This window comes from Pelmatolapia mariae, linkage group LG13 (assembly GCF_036321145.2).
Source record: "Pelmatolapia mariae isolate MD_Pm_ZW linkage group LG13, Pm_UMD_F_2, whole genome shotgun sequence".
NCBI lineage: Eukaryota > Metazoa > Chordata > Actinopteri > Cichliformes > Cichlidae > Pelmatolapia > Pelmatolapia mariae.
The window spans coordinates 1,007,137-1,027,500 of NC_086238.1; the positions used below are offsets into that span (position 1 = coordinate 1,007,137).

Sequence of the window (20,364 nt, forward strand, 5' to 3'; positions counted from 1 at the left end):
GATGGATCATGTATACAGGACAGTTTTAAAGCAGTGCTTTGTGAAGCAAACACATAATACTGCACAGTTCTTAAACATAACTTAAAATAATAACATCATTCAATATTGGTTGTTGAAATCATACTGATACAAACACATGACCTTCATATTAAGTCAAGGGAGCTTTGACCAAAAAAACAAACAAACAAACAAACAAACAAAAAAAACGCAAAACAAAAATCAGTTCAATTATGTTGCCATATTCCCATACAAAATTTATTTTAACACTTCAATCATAAACATTAGAAGCAAGCTCATGTCACACATAACTGTAAAAAAACAAACAAACAAAAAACTGTACCATTCAGTGGCTCCAACAGAAACACACAGATGCACATTGTTAAGGCACATGTGGTTTTGGCAAATTAGACATTCATGTTTCCCCTGATGCGTTTTCTGCAGTGGAGCCTGGAAGTTAAGGCCTTTTACACTTTGGTTCCATGTCTAGGTCTATGTAAGTATGACACGCTGATATAGTACTGATGTTCTAACTGTTTTATTGATAATGTGGGAATGATGCTTTTTGTAGTTGCGCAAATGGTCCCTGTATGTACGTATGCAATTTTCAGTCATGCCACATTCTTTAAAGAAAATTATTTTGTGGACCTTTAAGTTGTGGACTCCCTGAGGTTCCTGAACCCCACTTTGAGAACCTCTGTTCTAAATGATCTGGCAGTCAATGCTTCTGTTTCAACACTGACATCACCAGAGTTGTTCCAACTTAACAAATAGATGAGGCATAAGCATCATAAGGCACAAAAGGCATCCCTAGCTAATTCCTTTAAGTAACCTTAAGTACAATCATGAATAGAAAAGGCACTAGGGAAACACTGGTTCATAAAATGACAGCTTGCAGCTTTTCAACACTTGTATAAGATGACTGATTGCATAAGAAGCCTTGCACTACACAACAATCCTGGAACTAAAATATAGTCATAAGATTTTTAATCCATTTTAATCCATAAATAGTCCCAGAAAGTTACATGTGCTACATGCCACATTTGTCAAGTATGCTTTTCTATTCCTTTTTAAAAGAGTAACTGGTTGGTTGATAAGAATGGAATAACTAGCAAGCAGTTTATGCAATCCAAACATTGTAAGCAAAGACTAAATAAGTTATTGGAATAAAGTCGATGTGCATAAAGGGTCATGAAACCACTGTGGCTCATGAGGCAGCTATGACTCAGGATACCCAAATAAAACAGCATGGTTGTAAACCTAGACAAAGTGTACCAAGATATAAACATGCTTTGGTCATTTAATGTGTCATTTTGCTGTTACAGAGGCACATGATGTAAACTCCACATTGTGAGTTTGTTCTTTTTTTGGACAACTGTATTTCAGGTCCATCTTACATGTTGCAGTTCTTACTTGAACTACATGCTGCAGGTCAAAGCACAGTGAGCGCAACAAAAAAGACAAATAGGGCAGGTAGACAAAGGGGGTAGTTCCAAGTGTTGCGATAGTTTCCATCTTATCTTCACCTGGGTATAGGAGGAAGAGGAGGTGCTCCTCTTTCCTTTTTACCAGAACCTGCAAAGAATCAAAGACACAGAAAGTTAGCGCTTTCTTTAGTAACAGAGCATGTTTTCCTCCACCAGATGGCAGTGTCTGACAAGCCAGATCAACAGTTTTCCCACTTGTGTGGAAGTTTGGACTAATATAATGTAAATATCAGCCAAAACCTTTAGTGAGTTCAATATTTTTAATGTAATGGTGCACAAATACTTAAAGATTGTAGGGTAGTCTGATTATAGCCAGAAAGACTTAACAGAATTAAACTGAATGTTGTGACATTTTACAGTCGGGACATTGATTGATTGTTGAAAAGAAGATTACAAAAGCAAACTAATGAACTGGGAGGGACAGCAAACTTTGATGTTGGGAGTCAAATGGGAGTTATTGTCAAATGTCGGAATAGTACTGCAGATGATTATAAGAGAGAGAAATTAATGTTGAGGCTAGTAGTAGTAGGCCAAAAACACAATTAGGACTGGTACCAGAACGTGGCCTGGGATTAAATGAGAAGCTTCAATGTCAGCTGTCAGGTCATCAGAAGTAATTTACAAACCATAAAGGAATGCTGATAAACTACTTTGCTTTGATTGTAATCTCACATTAAATCAATAGTATATCGTTAATTTGTAATGTCATAATCAGCATCACTTCTTCGGTATTGTATTCTTTCCTTTTTCTGATGTTTTTTGTGCTGTAAAGGACTGTGGATCAAGTGGCTCATGTCCAAAGTAATGTTAAAATATGTAATGTTATGCACTGGTCTGTCAGTGTCTTTAACAGGTTACTAAGCAAACTGAAAACTGCATGAAGATCAACTAAAGATGCTGAGTGTAGATAACATGCAGAACTCACCTTTGCTTTCATTTTTGCCAAGCTTACTGGGGTAGGTCTTCTGGGAGTGCACATAGGGCTCAGGTGGAGGAAGGTCTGACACTGGGTGAAAATTGAACCGACCCTCCCACTCATCTATTAATGGAAAGAATGAAGGTATCAGTGTTAATTTCTCCAGCAGAATGACTTAGCTTCATGACAGTATATGTATAAAGGATATTGTATTTGTTTAGAATTGGATGAAACATGACTAAAAATGTAATTTAAAAAAATGGATCCCTGTAAACTCTTGTTTTACGATCTTACTACTTTGGTTAAAGGAGTAAAAACAACTCCAGCGGAGGTGAGTGAGTTCTTTTGCTATAACTGAACATAACAGACTTTATGTCTTAAAAGCAATGCTGAAGGATATCGTCTGAAAAAGTCCTTTAGAAGTCAGAGTTAGCCTTTTCTGTTAGCAAAGTAACCACTGGTACACATGGGCTTACGTGCTGGTTTTAGGATTTTATTGTTGTTCCTTAAACAGACTCGACATACTTCAGTGCTATTTTCCTCTTTATTTTTCCATCTTCTTGCCATAAAGTAGCGAAATTATTTTATAGACTACTCAAATAAACCTTAATGACATATTAAGGGTTTTTCTCACCTTGTATTTGGTTGTGATTTTGGAAACCATTCCCCATGGGTGGTGGTGGAGGAAACCCACCTCCTGCTCCCGGCCTGTCAGGAGGAAGGGGAGGCCTGCCTCCAGGTCCACCACGAGGGGGCTCTGGGCCTGGCCGTCCCATAGGACGACCTCCAGGAGGTGGAGGAGGTAGAGGGCCTTTGGAGGGGGAGAAAAAAAAATAGGATGTTAAATGTTCCGAAGTGGCATAAAATCCAGTAACTTTTGATGTGAATGGGTATGCTATATCATAAATATGTCTAATATAAAATTTGAATGCTGCAGTAATTCATAGTTTAATTAACAGGTGAGCTCTTTTTTACCCGAGCGTACTGATGACTGGTTCCTTCCGAGAGATGGTGGTCTCTCATTTGGTGGAGGAGGGAGAGGTCCTGACCGGGTAGGTGGTGGTGCTGGACTATGGCTGGCGAAGATAAATGTAATATTAATCTATGTTAATCCTTTTTAAAGTATCCCTATTTTTTTAAGCACACATCCCTTAGGAAATATAAATCCTTGTGCACACTACTTTAAAACCTTGAGGATCAAACTGCATATCTGAAATACGACATACAGATTTAACTTCATGGAGCATCAAGCACTAATCACTCTTCTTTCAGATCTGCACCCCAGTCACTTTTGCCACTTTAGTTAAACAAACTTGGATGTTGCTGTGTGCACCTCTCTTTGTGTTCTCCACAGTTAGCAATGTTTGAATGCCATCTGTTAAATCAGCCGATGTTGTAAGCAGACACCAGGTGGAGTTTAGCTAAGAGATGAAACCTGAGGGGTGGGGCAGACTTAACTTTTTTATAAATACACACATTATTTTGTGTTTTTTGGTGTGGACAGAGAGTTTAGCTTTATTTTTATTTTTCCTTGCAGCTTGCAAGTTTGCTGTTTTATTGTGTACTTAATTTTGCTTTATCTGTTTGTCATTTATTTTGTGGTTTGGGACGATTACCTACTGCTTAATAGCAAAGCAAACACCTAATTTAACAGTAGGTTTCCTACCTCAACAGCAACAGGAACCTTCCAAAGCTAGAGTAACTGCTTAGTGGTATGCTTGTTTTAGACTGTGACTAGACTAGGAAACCTCTTAGTTTAAAGACAGATTAAATTTGAGAAGAAAAAAAAAAAGATTTTATCAACATTCAACTTAAGTTTTCAAACTGCGAGTGGCCTTTTTAAGGAAGCTACTGGTTCCTTTGCATGAAGTGTGAACTGCAGCATCATAGAACAGCTATTAGATTTGAATCTATGCAAACTCTGACATGTCGACCAAAGTAGATACCATGCTCACATTCTCTCCTAGTGTCTGATAAGAAATGCACCGCTGCATTTCTTATTTCTTGCAGTCATCCATTAAGGTTTAACAGATTTCAGGTGGCATATCAGATAAAACTTTGTCAGTACCTGTTGAGCGAGCTGTTTCTTTGGGGTAGACGAGGTGAGGGGTCATCACCTCCTCCTGGGGTGGGAGGTAAGGAAGGAGGCCCTGGACGTCCTGGCGGAAGAGGAGGTGCGCCCCCACCGGGTGTGGGACGAGAAGGTGAGGAAGAAGCAACAGACGGAGAAGGTTTGGAGTTGACTGAAGGAGGAGGAGGTGGCATGTCACGTGGTATGGATGGCCGGTGTCCTCCAGGGGCAGGTGGTGGTGGTGGTCGATCATCAGGAAGTGGGGGCCTCCCTCCTGGAGCAGGCGGTAAGGGAGGTCTGCTGCTATTTGGAGGTGCAGGGGGAGGCGTGGAGAAGCTTGTTCGAGGGCCTGGTGTGGAACCTCCTGGTGGTGGAGGAAGAGGGCCGTGCCTCCCTGATGGAATGCTTGGTGGTCCAGATGGAGATCCATGGCCTGGCCTTGGTCCTGTGGGGAGTGATGGTGGAGATGGGCCCCCACGAGACGGGAAGGACTGAGCAGGTCGAGGTGTGTTGGGAACGGGAGGAGGAGCACCTCCTGGAGAGTCTTGCCTGGATGGAAAACCTGGGCGGCCCTTGGGAAGATCAGGGGCATTGCTACGGCCACCAGCAGGGGCTCCTGGAAGTCTAGGTGGGCCGCCGCCAGGGCTTCCACCACCACCAAAAGGGCTTGGGCCACCACCACCAAAAGGGCTTGGGCCACCGGATCGGCCTCCAGGTGGGAGAATGGGTCCTCGGCTGGGTCCCGAGTCTGACAGAGAACAAAACGGAAAAATGAACTACAAGATTGCACAAAATTTTCTTTGTTGTTTGTCATTGTTTTGTATCATTTTTTTACCATTGGAGTCTCTGTTTGCTGCAGATCTCAGTTTTGGCATCCCACCCGCAAACAGGCCTCCTAAACCAGCAGAAGCCCCACCACCACCACCTCCTCCTCCTCCTCCTCCTCCCCCGCCTCCTCCTCCCCCACCTCCTCCTCCTCCCTTGGGTTCTGATAAAAAAAACAAAACAAATATTGAGTTAATCATTCTTGCGACATGTGGAGGACATTCATTACTGAATCATATTATTTCCTCATTACTTGTGACTAAGTTAATATGACTAACTCCCATTATTTCTCCTTTGCAATGATAACTGAAATAATCACTGAAATGACATCGACTTACTGTCAAATACGGGTGCACTGCGGTCATTTGTAACAGTTTTCTTTAGTCTGGCTCCTTTACCAATATCAGACAAAAGAGCACTCCTTCCATGCTGCTCTGAACGGCTTAGATTTGGTTTTTCTGTGTTGGCCTGAAAAAGACACACAAACACTGTCAGCCTTGGGAAGCCACTAGCAAATTGAGAAATACATGTAATTGTAATTAGTTATGCTTAATTGGAAAAAAATGTAATTAAATTAACATTAAAGCAAAAGTTATTTTAATATATTTTTGATTAAGGGATTTACAATACATCTAACATTAACATTGTTGCTTTGAACATGCCTGCACTGCAGATATGACAGTTCTTTTTCAGATATTACTGGACAACGCAACTCAGCAAAGGATGATACTGTTCATTATTACCCAGTGTTCAATACATATTTAAGCTTTCTTTTCCCTTCAAATTCTTGGCAGAAATTACACTGCCCATTTTCTGCTGGTCGCATCACTGCTGATTGCTATCTGCCATGCCTTCAACCAGTCAAATGCCTCAAAGTGGGTGGTCTTTTCGTCTGTCACAAAAGACTAATTTCTGGAAATTAAATAGCATTTTCCTTTTGAAATAATAAAAAAATAGCTCCAACACATTATATTCTTCAGTGTGAAACGGTGAAGATGCTGTTGCTATTAAATGCTCAAAGAGGTAAGGTCAATATATTACATTGAGGATGTGATTAAAATATTGACATTTCTTTCATTTTTGGCAGGGTACCTAGTAAATTGTAAGCTTTTAGATTTCTAGAGCAAGCTTTTCAACACTACATTACTTTATAGCATTCTATAGAGAGATGGATAAACAGTCAGTGAAAGAAAGAGAAAACTGTCATTTCTTAAATTACTTAAACTTTAAAGTGACAGGCCATGTAGATGAAACTATGAATGAAAAATAACAAAAAAAAGATTTGTTATGACATTATATGGCCACAAGATGTCTCTAGCTCAGTAGAATCTGGCTTGATTTAGAGATAAATGAAAACAAAAACTCACAAGAGCAAAAGTAGGAGGAGGGGGAGCTGCTGGAGGTGGTGGTGGTGGAGGTGGTCCTGGCATCTTCTGCTTTCCTCTGTTTTACTCTATCTGCACTGGATGCCGCACCCTGGAGGACAGATCACAGACATTCTTGAAAAACAGGGAAAACAAGCTGATGCTGAATTATGTTTTGACCTCTTAAGCAGCAGACTGCATTTTTAAAGCATCCCAGTGTCCCATTAGGGATGAGACAGGATGCTTGCACTGCAGTACATTTGTGTTTCCTCTTACAATTTGTTTATCAATAAAAGGCTTTTCTGATGACTATATTATTCATGACTCCACCACAGGATGGTAGAGACAGTAAAAAAATAGCAGACGGCAAACAAAACTGAATCACAAAAATAGTGACAAAAACGCTGTATGCTGCTGACATCACAATGTAGTGATTACCATTGCTTACCAACTGCCCATTAACATAAAAATCTAATCAGCCAATCACATGGCAGCAACTCGAAGCATTAAGGCATGTAGACATGAAACAGATGACCAGCTGAAGTTCAAACGAAGCATCTGATTGAGGGAGAAAGGTGATTTAAGTGACTTTGAATTTGGCATGGCAGCTGGTCCCAGACCGGTTGGTCTGAGTATTTCAGAAACCTATGAACTACTATGACTTTCCCATACAACCGTCCCTAGAGTTTATAGAGAATGGTCCTAAAGAGAAAGTTTCCAGTGAGCAGCAGTCCTCTGGGAGAAAATGCCTTCTTGATGCCAGGGCCAGACTGCTTTGAGCTGATGCAAGGGCAACAGTAACTCAAATAAGAATTCTTTACAAACCAAGGTAAGCAGAAGAGGATCTTTAAATTAACAGCAAGCCTTTGAAGCACATGGGCTAGAAGGCCACGCCTGTTGCCACTCAGGTCAGCTAAAAAGAGGAAACTGAGGATTCATACGAATTCATCGAAATTGCATGAATGAATATCGGAAAAAAGTTACCTAGTCTGATGAGTCTTAATTTCTGCCATGACATTCAAATGGTAGAGTCAGAATTTAACCAACATGAAAGCATGGATCCAATCTGGCCAGTGGTTCAGGTTGGTGGTACACATTTAGAGCCTTAGTACCAACTGAGCATTGTTTAAACTTCACAGCCGACCTGCTACTGTCCATCCAGCCACTGATGGCTGCGTCCAGCAGGATGACACATTTCAAATCATCTCAGACTGGCTTCTTGAATATGGCAGTGAGTTCACTGTATTCAAATCTCTTTCACAGTCATCAGATCTCAATCCAACAGTGCACCTTTGGGATGTTGTGGAACAGGAGATTTGCATCTTGGATGTGCATCTGACAAATTTGCCACAACTATCAGGGCTCTAGAGTGCGACCAATTTGGTCGCAAATGCGACCAAATTTTTCCGTGGTGCGACTAAAGAAAAACATTGGTCGCACCTGTTTGGGTAACAAAAAAAAAATCTCTGCAACTCCGTGTGGTCAACAACAGACACACATTATGCCCCTATCGTGGACTAAACCAATCAGAGATAGTCAGGGGCGGGACCTCTCTGATTGGCCGTGGTCCAGTGGAAAGTGCAGGTAGAAGAGGGAGGTGAGTAGCTTTAATAAGGCGATATCAATTCATTAACGGATTCCACACAAAGACGTAAACACAGAGCGACCCGACGCATCAGAATCAGCTTTGTCTTTCTCGGCTTTCTCACCGGACGGCCCGCAGACGGACACGCTGTCGGAGCTTAGCGATTCTGATGCGTCGGGTCGCTCTGTGTTTACGTCTTTTTGCGCTGATTCTGAGCTGCAGGTTTTGTCTCTCCAACCAAAATTCGCCGAGCCAGCAGCAAAAGAAGCAGCAAACTACGCTTCACATTTGATCAATGTCGTCATGAATTCCCTCTGACTTTTGCTGTTTTGCTTCCCCACGATAAAAATTACACTTCCAACACAGCTCCCTGTGTGTACTTCAAGAACAGTTTCCCGTCTCAAATCTGTTTTCTGGATTATTCATTCGCTTATTACCCACCAGTCTACCGTTGTTTACAGCGCTGTCTTTTTCTTTTTTCATGTAAATGACGTCCGACAAGAAAGCCTAATTTCTGCTGTTCAATGCTGAAGAAATTTAAACTTCTTAAAATTATGCAAAATTGCAGAATATTGCAGAATATTTTTAAGCTTATCTGTTATAAAAAGCCAGACCAGGAAAATCTCCTTCATGTTTTTCTGTGTTTTATTGTCAGTTACTTTGACACAAAGGCATCTACTGTGATGTTCACAATTCTGATGAAGTCTCACAAGTGTCAGTACTGATAAATGATCAGAATTATAATATTTCTGACTGTCTGAGGCTAAATTGAATCGAATCAGGACTTTGAGAACCGGAATCGAATGGATTATAGAAATCAGTGATGATACCCAGCTCTAGTGAGCAGCCTAGGCCTGACAGAAGTGGATGTAGCTGTGGGTAATAAGAAAAGATTAAAAGAACTATTGATAACTTGTGTTAAGTTAAGGCCTGATCTGTCTGAAATTCATAGCCAGCTCTGACACAGTGCCATGAATGCTGAAAAAGCAGCAGTGTATCCAGAAAACACACTTCATGCTGCAATAAATGCACTGCCCAAGTGTCCCCTCTCCCCACTGCCTTTCAGCAGCATGCAACAGCAAACAGGTCGTCAGGCCAAGATGATGATTAAGTTTAACATTTTCTACAATATTGACAAAGCACTTTAAGCACAAGATTGTTAGTTAATAATTTAGAAATGAATATTGTCTGTATGGACTTCCCCCCAAAGAAGGTGCACATGTAAAACTGCGGTGTTAAGCGAAGCGGTTGAAAAATTTGAGTGCGCCTAACTTTTGTGCCGGTGCGCCTAAATTTTTTAAGTTAGGCGTACCGGTGCGCCCATGTCAAAAAGTTAGTCTAGAGCCCTGACTATATAATACGTAGCGAGGTGTACCTAATAGTGTGGCTTGTGTGTGTAGATTACAGATAACTGTTTCGTGTTTCAAATATCACAGGAACGCAGTACTGTGATAGCACCATTATAAATAGCTTTGATGTGATAGTATTGTCTTGTGAGTTACTCTCTGACTTCCTCAACTAGTTTCTACAAACCAAAAGGTTTAACTACAAATGTTGGTGTGGAAGTAACAGTTCTCATTATGTTCGTGCCAGACAGCAAAAGCACACTCTGATGATCATTTCTCTGACAAAATCTCTGTCATTCACAGACTAGCAGGGATTGATAGGACTACATATGGATGCTAATAACTGTTTAACGGAAGAGAAAAATACCACAAGGAAATCCTTTTTAAAGTATTTTAAGCTGTAGTTTATCTAATGACAAGTACAGTAGATACTATGAGTTGTGTGTACTGAAGTGCATGCGTCTATATATTTTGCACACAAAAAACAGTGACTAAAGAAAGTTACTTTCATTTCCTTAAATTTGGTGAGAAGTCTGAAAATATGCAGAATACAAAAAACCCCAAAAAACAAAAACCGTAGGTTACTTTGTTTGACTGGCAGGGATCACAGAACATTTATGGTGGTGGTGCTTGTTCACTACATCTGAGCTCCACTTGGGTTTTAGCCTGCTGTACAAATCAGTGGGGGAGTCCAGTAGACAGCAGCAAAGGCTCTCTATGATATGACTTCCTCTTTAGTCGAGTCTTTTTTTAACTAAACATTACTAATAAAAGTGGTTCTGACTGGAAAATGTATCACCCTTAGCATAAATACATGACATTATAGTGCAATGTTGAATTCTTGGAGGAACTGAAAGTAAAGGACGGAGACAAGATCGCTCGAGAAGGAAATATTTTTTTCCAGAAATATGAGGAGTAACAGGTCATAACAACAAATCAGTTGATATCGATCTTACATACAACGGCAAACTGACAGTAAATGTTTCATCACTAAGGAACTTGAGTGTTCAGTTCCTGTAACCACAGCTTCAAAAAGTGTTGTAAATCTATATAAAGAGTTTATTTTTATAAAGCCAGAAGACAATGTTACCATGGCTCATTCTGTGTAAATGCCAATGGGAAGTCCGAGTGTTTATAATGCTTATAATAAAATACTGATGATTAACACACCATCCTGTGACTGTGATAATGTATTAGCTGCTATTATTCTCATTACCATTGCTCTTTTCCACTGAGAAGAAAATAGGGGAAAGAAAAACAGTACGTGAATAGTGAATGCATGCAGCTTAAGGACAAACTGAACATGGCTGATGTAGAAACAGCTGCAGACCACTGATTCTCATGTCCATGAAGCTGTGCAGGGGCAGCTTTCTGTTCCAACAACGCTGACGTGTAGCCATGTCAGTATACTGGTTTGCCTGCATTTCAAGAGTTGAGTCAGATAGAAATGCTCAGTACACTTCTCTGTTTGTATATCAGTAACTGTCATGAGGATGGCAAAGAAAAACAAAAATAATGAGCTGGATCTTGATTGGCTCCATCATTATGTGGATTCTTTTCAATTGGATCTCTTGAATGTAAACTCTCATCGATGAGGCAAATCAATGCAATCCCTGTCTGTAATGCAATGTATCCAGAACACTACACCAATGCAAGCGGCCATGTCATCAGTCACATTTCGCCCTTTGAGAAAAGGACTCTAAGATTCCAGTAAAGAGTAAGACTTGTTTACTACCAGAGAAAATGATGTCAGAAAGGCGTCAGAAACCCAGTGCGTCACTCACACTTGGCACTTCCCCAAATGAACAAGACTTCTGAGTCATGAAGCAATCAAGGCAGGGTTGTGATTACTGATTTACTCCAAAGATGAATATATAAATAATATAATATTTATTTTCTAAGCCTAATCCATTGCTATCATAATGGCAAACTAGTCTGAATGCAAATAACAAACAAACTCATTGGTTTGTCTGTTTACCAGTGTCAACATAACTACTCTAATCACAGAGGTTAGGCGAGCCCACGTACAGTAGGCAAAAGGCATTTAACCTTATTGACTAACTTTCACTTGTATTTATCCATATCAACCGTTTCATCTCACAAAAATACACACCTCGCGGTCTCACTTCATTTTTATTTGCACGCATAAAAAAAGACCATCCTCAAGGGGCCTCTTACTTCCTGTATGCTGCTGACAAACAGGAAGTCACGATGCGCCTCGAGCACCGCAGCCATCCGGTTGCCATCCGATTCCTCTACATCGCAGCCACGCATCATTTTGATATTCTCCTACCTCATTTTCTTTCTCTCAACTGTGAATCGCCACACCACACCCAACTCCACAAACACACACACACACACACCCTGCATGTGTTTATAACCCCCATGTTCCTCCTTTTTTGTGCCTTCATGTTCACCCTTGCATGAACTATCAGCCTTCTTTTCTCAGTCTCGGACAGTTTCACTCAATGCCCTTTCCCTATCGCCCAGTCTCACTGGTTCCTGCGTCCTTTGTCGCTCTCAGTGTCTCAAAACAGTGAAAAGTGAAGTTTAGATTTTGTTTGCTTCCTAAAGCTAGCAACACAAATCTTATTTTAAGGCATACATGGGTCTTCAAAAATGATCCCCATCTCGTACTGGGGTTGTGATAGGGATACAGCAAATGTCATACAAATTTACTTCCATTATAACAACTGTATATCAGTTACAGGGACAAAAGAACATGTTTATAGCAAAAAAAAACAAAAAAACAATGCGCCTAACAATAATATTCAACATGATTATTAGTAAGAAGTTGAAACATTAGGCACTTATTTCTCAATATAGAGCAAGGAAAAGCCTCTGCAGAAACAAAAGATAAAACACTGAGTGAGAACAGAGTCTAAAGAAGACAGCGTGTACCGTAAACATGCATCAGTGTCAGGGCTTGTATATAACACCACCTCAAGTAATTAAGTCACTCAGAAATTGGAAACTTCTCATTTGCAATTCCTTTCATACATTCTTTAGTCATATTTAACAGCAATAAGAATACAGATTCAGTGAAGAGTAAAGAGAGGATTTAGAAGAAAATTGTGTGTTGGTGCACAAAGATGTTCACCAATTCCTAAATATTTCTGTTTTAAAAACTACAGAGTTGAAAAATTCAGTGTATAACATTTATTTGGAAATTTAATTTATCAGTTCGTGTGTGGTGTTTTTGAAGATTGTGAAAGACCTCTTGCCTACTGTGCCTGAGCTTACCTAACCTCTGTGATCACAGAGTAGCTCTGTCAACACTGAAAAACAGGAGAAACGTGTTAGTTAATGACTTATATATTTGTATTACACGAGTTTTCCCATTACAGTAGCAATGTATTTGGCTTTGAAAACAAGCATTATATCCTGATACTTGCAATATAATTTATCCTTGCGCTTTCTACTGTGGTACAAGTAGATGATAATCATATAAATTATACACAGACAAAGGTACGAAGCCACCTACACGTCTACACAACCTTTTAGGACAATCCACTTTAAATAGGTGGCTCTTTTGCAGTTATAAAGGCCGTTACTCTTCCGGGTAGGCTTTCAGCAAAATTTTGGAGTATGTGTGTGGGAATTTTTACTCATACATTCAGAATTCCCAAGCATTTTGAGGTCAGATAATGATGTTGGAGAACAGGGCCTGACTTGCAATCTAATGTGTCCCAAAGGTGTACGATGCGGTTGAGGTCAGCACTCTGTGCAACCCAATGAAGTTCTTCCACAATCAAGGTCCCTAAAGGCACCCAGCCCATGCTTTTAGGGACCTTGATTTGTGCACTGGGGCACAGGCATGCTTGAACAAACTGCTCCCATAAATTTTGAAACATAGAATTGTCCAAGTTGTCTTGATAAGATGAAGCTGGCCCAAGCCAACCCCACACAATTATTAAATTCAATTAATTTTTTGAGTTACCACCAGACATTGTATGAGAGAGACACAACTGTGATCTCTACTAGTGCTTAGTGAAGTCCTGCTGTGAAGCCTCATCCATCTTCGCGTTTGGATGTGATGAGGGTTGGATGAGACTGAGAAACTGAAATTAAATTTCTGGCAAACTGTGCAATTTTATGCTCATACAGCCTGCAAGCATAAAATAAACATTATGCTGTATTCAATAAGAGTTGAAACTCATGAGTGAGCCCCTAAGCCTATTGTTCTATAGACTGTTATACAACAGATTTCTTTTTGAAGCTAGAGAAGTCTCCTAATTGCCCTCCTAGACATTACAAAGAATGCTGTTTTAAGGCATTCCTTTTCTGTGTATTAATGTAGGGTCTTTGCTTTACAACTGAGGTGACTGCTGTTGTGATTTGGTGCTATATAAAGAAAAAAATAACATTGAAATCACAGTAGATAGCGCAAGGATAAATTAGATTACTAGTAAGAGGTTAATTCATGATATCCTGGTAATCAGTAAAGGACTAACAACCAAGGGATGTCTGATCTTGCTTTTATCTGTAGTAAATTTTCTCCAAATATGGCTAAGTTGCCAATACCAAGACTGCTGCATCAACTCATTTCCTCTCCCAGTGATGAAATTACACTGATACAACTGCAGATAGAAGACTGGTAAGTGACCGTCAGGGGTACCAAAGACATTTTTCACACATGCATTGAACCCTGATTACCTGACAGAATGCATTTGAGAATGCAAATTTCCGACGTAGTTGAATGATTTTCCATCTGCCAGTTCCCTAGTACAGAGTTCGTGTGATGTCAGTTGGTGCAATATCTGAAGAGTGCAGTTAATTGTTGGGTGCATTCACTGCTGACAACTGGTCATTGTGTTCAATGCACAATCCATCTACTCTCGTGTGTTGGCAAGGGAGTGAAGCTGTGGTTAAAACCACCTTCCTGGTTTTATATAGTTGAAAGTGAGCATGTAAGTTATTTAAGGTGACAGCAACAAACAAGAATTAATTTGCATTATGAGCTGTGTGCTAGCTGCATTTTTAAATAATGCTGAAACAGCTCTGACTAACTGCAGAAAGACATCAACTTCCCCAAAGGAAACAGGCCTATGTGATGAAATGGTAAAATGCGCTACAAAACTTCTCTCTCTCTCTTACTCACACATAGCCTAATATTAGCAAAGAATTCACAATGGTTCCTTTGACAAACAGAGAGGAGCAAGGAGGGAGAAGCAGGGAGGAAGATTTGAGGGACTTTGAAGAGACTCCATGAAGACACAGACTCAACCTCTAACATATGCTTCAGTTTACAAATGGTCATAAAAAGGCTTCTTCATCCTGCCACTGAACCCCCTGTGCTCCACATCCTCATTAGATTTACTGCTTAAGTAAAATCATACATACACCAATTCATATTACAAAGCACAGACTTTGTGACTTCTACCCTGAAGAAGAACAAAGTTTGTTCTTTTGTTAAGATCGCCACATTTTGTTACTTGGTGACTCGCTAACTTGATGCATTTTACCGACTGAAGGCTCCCTAAAATGGAAACATCACATTTTGGTAGCTTATTAAGTGACATCTGTGTGTCCCCAAGGCACCACTGGCTGGGGTTGCTGCAATGAGTTATCGGTAACCGAATGCCAGTCAAAGTGTTTTCCCACTAACACATTAAATTTAATCAGCCCCATTATACTTTCATGTTGGCATCTCTGCACTGAACCAACACACATGACTCACGTGCATACACACTTGTGCACACGTGCATGCACATACAAATTGACATACATGCTCACACATCTAACCTCTTTGAATTTAGCGAGAAGTGTCTATTCATAAAGACAGAAAGCAAAGGGATTGTATCTCTGTCTGTTTTGTGAAAATGGATGGGCAGACCCCCAGTCTACATGCTACAGCCTTTGCAAAAATATGTATTACGGCTCGTAGGAATAAAACCCCCACAAACCCTCTGATTTTTAGCACTATATCTTCAAATAGTCTACGTCGCAAACCACAATACAATTAGAAATTGACTTTGAGTGCTTGTGGTCCGTAAACAGAAGAGATGGCACTGCATATACAGGACCATCCAACTCCCATACCATTTGGACTTTTTATTATACCGCCATTATAGTGTTGCCGTTTCAACATGAAAGCTATCTAATGAAAAGAGGAATTAAAAGGATTCAGAGTGTCAAATTTTATAGGAACGTCACAAAAATTTTAAAAAATATTTCTGCTCAAAGAGGCTGCTGAGTCTAAAATATGCCTGATCAGCTATAATTCTCTACAAAGATAAGATCTGCAGCTTTTCTTTTCAACTTGTTAAATAGCTGTTATACCTCGGCGCTGCTGTTTGTGATATCCTGAAGTTGAAAACTCTTGCTCTAAAGGGTGTCTCTGAAAAAACGTTAACGTGCACAGGTTGTTGGGTTCGTACGCGATGGAGCACCAGCTGTGATGGGCAGATACAAAGGAGCAGCCACACTTCTGTGTGGCAAGATTAACCCTAATCTGACTGTGATTCACTGCATCATTCACAGTTAAAGCCTGCGCTCTGTGGCGCTGTAAAATAACATTATAGAGTGAATCACATTCACATACATTAACACATTAACTTTTAGACTTCAGAAAAAGAGGGATAAAAGAGGGGTGACACGACATGCTCCACATGAAAGCCAGAAAGTCCATCATCAAAGCTGAGCGTTTTCTTATGGAGCTTAGAAATTTGCACTCCTGTATTTTGACATTATTTCATATTGTTAAAGTTAAATGGCACAACTAGCCAAATAGCTAAGTGGAATTAGCTAAGTGGAAGGGAAATTTAATTCTGGCATCTTAAAACATTTGTATTATTGCATGCGATGGTGAATGTCTGAAAAGAAATATATGACATTTAGAATATTGTGCATATTGATTAATTAAAAAAAATACATCACAATATTGTAAATGCTGTGATTTTATTTTTAAGCTCTAAACTTGATTATTTAAAGTTCACAAATGTTAGATTCACAGCAGTAACAAACACTATCAGGCTTCAGAGCATACAGAAACGCTGTGGTTCGTGAATTAGAGCAGGAAAAAAAAAATCGGCCCCCCTTTTGTTATTTTTTTCTTTCCACAAATTGCACTTCGGTTTTACACGTATACAAGAACAAACTCGTTAGCACAAAGACAAAAAGAAACAAGTAAAAAAAGAACAAGGACCATTTAATGACTTGATAATATAGCTGGTATTCTGGTATCCATCCACTTGTATTCACCGTTACCGTGAGCCAAAAGTCATTCATCACTGCATGTGAACAAGGCTCCCACACTGCTATGACATACATTCTTTGTTATTCTTTCCCTGCACATGGGAAATGAACTCCCCAGTGTGCGTTTCTCTCCATCTGTAATGCTGATAAGAGCTGTTGTGTTTTTTGCGTTTGTGCCATGCATTATGCTTGCATGCATTATGGAGGGTGGACAGTGCTTCTCTATGGAAATGGCATTGACAATTATTGACAATCCCACACAGGGACAGGCAAAAAAATAAAAAATAAATAAAAGCTGATTTTATAGCAAAAACCATATCTCAAACTGACTTCAACATTTTGCTTATGTGCAGATAAATGGCCAAAATAGTAACTTTTCCAAAGATTGATTCTACATTCATATGGAAGTAAAGAAATGTGGAAGACTGTGTATAAAATATTTTTTAAAAAGCTGCTTGTCAGTATAGGTATGTGTAATAATTTCAAAGGGGTCATGCTGGGTGGAAGCGGGCTTATCATTAAGAGGAAGCCTGCCATCACTTTTCATTCAGCTCCACCCAAGCTGCAAGCAGGCTCAGTAGTGAGTGTTAAGTTACCATAAACGATAAGACAAATCAGACACATTTTGTGTAATTCAAAGATTTTAACTATAAAGTACTATTTTAACATTTTCATGCGTTGGAAATCAAACAAAAAATTTGATGCCAATTCCAAAAAGATCCAAATGTGAGGTGATTTTAAACACGAGCTGCAGGAAAACTGTAATTTTATACACTTTACAAGAAGCCCAGGGTAGTAATAAATGTGTCTGACACTAAGCAGAAACAGTGCTGAGTGGCTAAGCTAACATCCTGTGGTGTGTTCACATACACACCCGCTGACACACACACCAGCTGTATGTGACAGATGTGGTTCAATTGCTGTTGTTTTAGTCTTCGACTCAGCAGGGTAATTTTACCTCTCAAACGTTTCTCCAAAATAGAATTAAAAGCTGGAAATATTTCATGATGGGAATGTGTCTTCCTCTAACAACAACAACAAAAAAAAAAAAAACACCTTCTAAATTTTTCTTCAAAAAACATTATTGTAAGTATTGTGGTCAGGTTGGGTATCAGACGCCACCTCTCTGGGGACATCTCAGGCCCTCCAAGGTTTGGAGGCCTATCTCCCCCCACCACTTCCCCTGCCGGTGGCAGACGCCCTCAGACATCGGTGCGTTGGTGGTTCTTTGTGTCCGGGGGTGGGCGTCCGGGTACACACCGGCTCACTCCTTGGTGGCTGCTTATCGGGGCCTGGAACCTGGGGCTCGCTCGGGCCACTTCGGGGGTGGGGTGCCCTCGGCCTCTCGGCCTGGGGCTCGGTCACTCAGGCACAGCTGGCTGCCGGCGGAGCTCACGGGCACGTCACTGCAACCCCCCCTGGCTTCTGCTCCGCGGCTGCTGAGTGATCCCTCATCTGGGACTCTCCTCAGCTCTTTCTGGGACAGTGGCGCGGTTGCCCCTCTGTTGGTCTTCCTTGGTCTCTTGTGTTCTGGGGGCCTCTGGATGTCTGGAGTTTTGATCTCCTCCATACCTGCTTCATGCCCTGGAGGATGGGACTGTGGCCCCCCACACCCTCTAGCAGATCATTACATTAAGGAACCTTTTAAATACAAGCGCGCTCATGCTCACAGGTGTACACACAGGTGATCACACACACAAACTACACCCTTTTTGGCTCCTACCTCAAAGCACACTGTGCGCTGTCGATCTTACGTGCTGCACAATAATGTTTAATATTAAGTATTTAGTGTTATATTCCCATATATCATTGTGATGTTGTTTATTCTATTACTCTCGTTTTCTTCTGCTCGTTTTCTTTTTTTTTTCTCAACAGGTGATCCAGGTGATCGATATATGTATTTTTTGTCTGCTTATTTTGTTGGTTTTTGTTTTTTGCCCTTTATCCCCGTCCCTCTTCTCCGCTGTTTTTTTTCCCCCCTCTTTCTTTCTCCCTTTTCTTTTCCCCTGTCCCGTATCTAGCAAGTAAAAATTAAAAAAAATAATAAAATAAACAATAAAAGGTAAATCAAATGGACCATTACGGCAAGGCTGGGATGGTCCATTTGGTAAAGTAAATCCGTTGGGCATCTTTCTTCGCCTTTAGACAATAATTCTGATGGCAAAAGAACCAAACGGGACAGGTTTAAAAAAAAAAAAAAAGTATTGTGGATTTGTGTTTTTCCCCTTACGTGCATTGAAATATGGACAGACAACATTTAAGCAGAAAAGGAAAAAAGGTTATTGCACAAAATTCACATAAGACAAATATAGACTGGACAGGCATATGAAACCACTCGACGACGTGATGTGATTTCTAACCACTTTTACCATTTTTTCTGGTTTTCCTCCATACCTACACCACTTCCTCCAAAAAAACAATGTGTTTACCTTGACTTTGTCTACCATTCAAAGATTTTGTTTTAAGATTCATTATGTGTGTTTTTTCTGACGCAGGCTGAAGGATGATTCAATACAGTCCTTTAAATTAAAAAATAGATATATATTATTATGTTTTTTAAATTGATGGTACATTCTATAACTACCCATAGAGTTATTTATTCAAAGACCTCTTTTAACACAACAGCCAGATTGCAAGGGCTTTAAAGTCACTGGGACATGTAGTTATTATGTTTCAGTTTAAATTTAATTATATAGTGCCAAATTACAACAGTCACCTCAAGGCTATATAGACTCCTGAGACACTGTTTCATGGGCAGCAGCATGTCATTTAAAAACAGATCATGCACAAAAGACTCAGATAGGAGATGAAACTCAAAAACAGTTGGATACTTTCTAACAACATATGTTAGAAAGTGTAACAGGGAAGTAGGAGAAACATTATATTATTATATATAATATTCTTGTACAACATACTGAATTGACAGTCAAGCTACATGGTGCAAAAAAAAAATCAATAATAATAATAATGATGATATTCTAAGATGTAGGCATGCATATCTATCTTTTGCTAGAATTTTGAGGATTACTGTGAAATTCACAATAATCATTAATCCTCAAAGAGCAGAAAGGCCCATTTGCAGTTTGCAAATACAAATATAGGCTCCTGAGACACAGCTCAATGAGCTGAAACAAAATAAGGCTAATGCAAAAAATACACCGGAGTATAGCATTGAAAGCATGTGACTGCATATTGGTGGTGTTTCTGTTATGCTATTGCCTTAATAATTATTGCCAGCTGAACTACTGTGTTGTTGTACTGCTGTTTTAAACACAAATATACACATTCTTTGTGCTCAGATTCAGTTAAATGCATCAAAACTAATATCCTTGTTAAGCATGATATTCTTAAAGATAAATCCAAACCTAATAAAGAGCTTTTCAGGGCGAAGAAATTGATCTAGTATGCTGAATCTGCAGCATACTAACTAAGTCACCTATTATGACCAGGCTTAAGACAGAGAAAGACCACAATAAGCTAGAGCTAAATGGGGCCCGGAGAGATCATCATCATGTACAATATAGCAAGTCTGCTAATGTGGGCTTAGCAACTCCAGGAAGTCAGTGTGTTATATTT

The 20,364-nt window shown here is 39.9% G+C and overlaps 1 protein-coding gene across 1 annotated transcript in view; it reads right to left on the reverse strand.

Moving 5' to 3' along the window:
- Positions 1 to 1,410: 1,410 nt before the first annotated feature.
- Positions 1,411 to 20,364, reverse strand: part of wipf1b (WAS/WASL interacting protein family, member 1b) — a 27,394-nt gene continuing 8,440 nt past the window's right edge. The window contains exons 3-10 of the mRNA XM_063491378.1: positions 6,664 to 6,772; positions 5,635 to 5,764; positions 5,307 to 5,459; positions 4,469 to 5,219; positions 3,376 to 3,476; positions 3,035 to 3,211; positions 2,410 to 2,523; positions 1,411 to 1,572 (exon numbers count right to left, since the gene is read on the reverse strand). Coding sequence (XP_063347448.1) covers positions 1,520 to 1,572; positions 2,410 to 2,523; positions 3,035 to 3,211; positions 3,376 to 3,476; positions 4,469 to 5,219; positions 5,307 to 5,459; positions 5,635 to 5,764; positions 6,664 to 6,726 — 1,542 coding nt within the window. The 5' untranslated portion in view covers positions 6,727 to 6,772 and the 3' untranslated portion in view covers positions 1,411 to 1,519. The remainder of the gene's footprint in view (positions 1,573 to 2,409; positions 2,524 to 3,034; positions 3,212 to 3,375; positions 3,477 to 4,468; positions 5,220 to 5,306; positions 5,460 to 5,634; positions 5,765 to 6,663; positions 6,773 to 20,364) is intronic.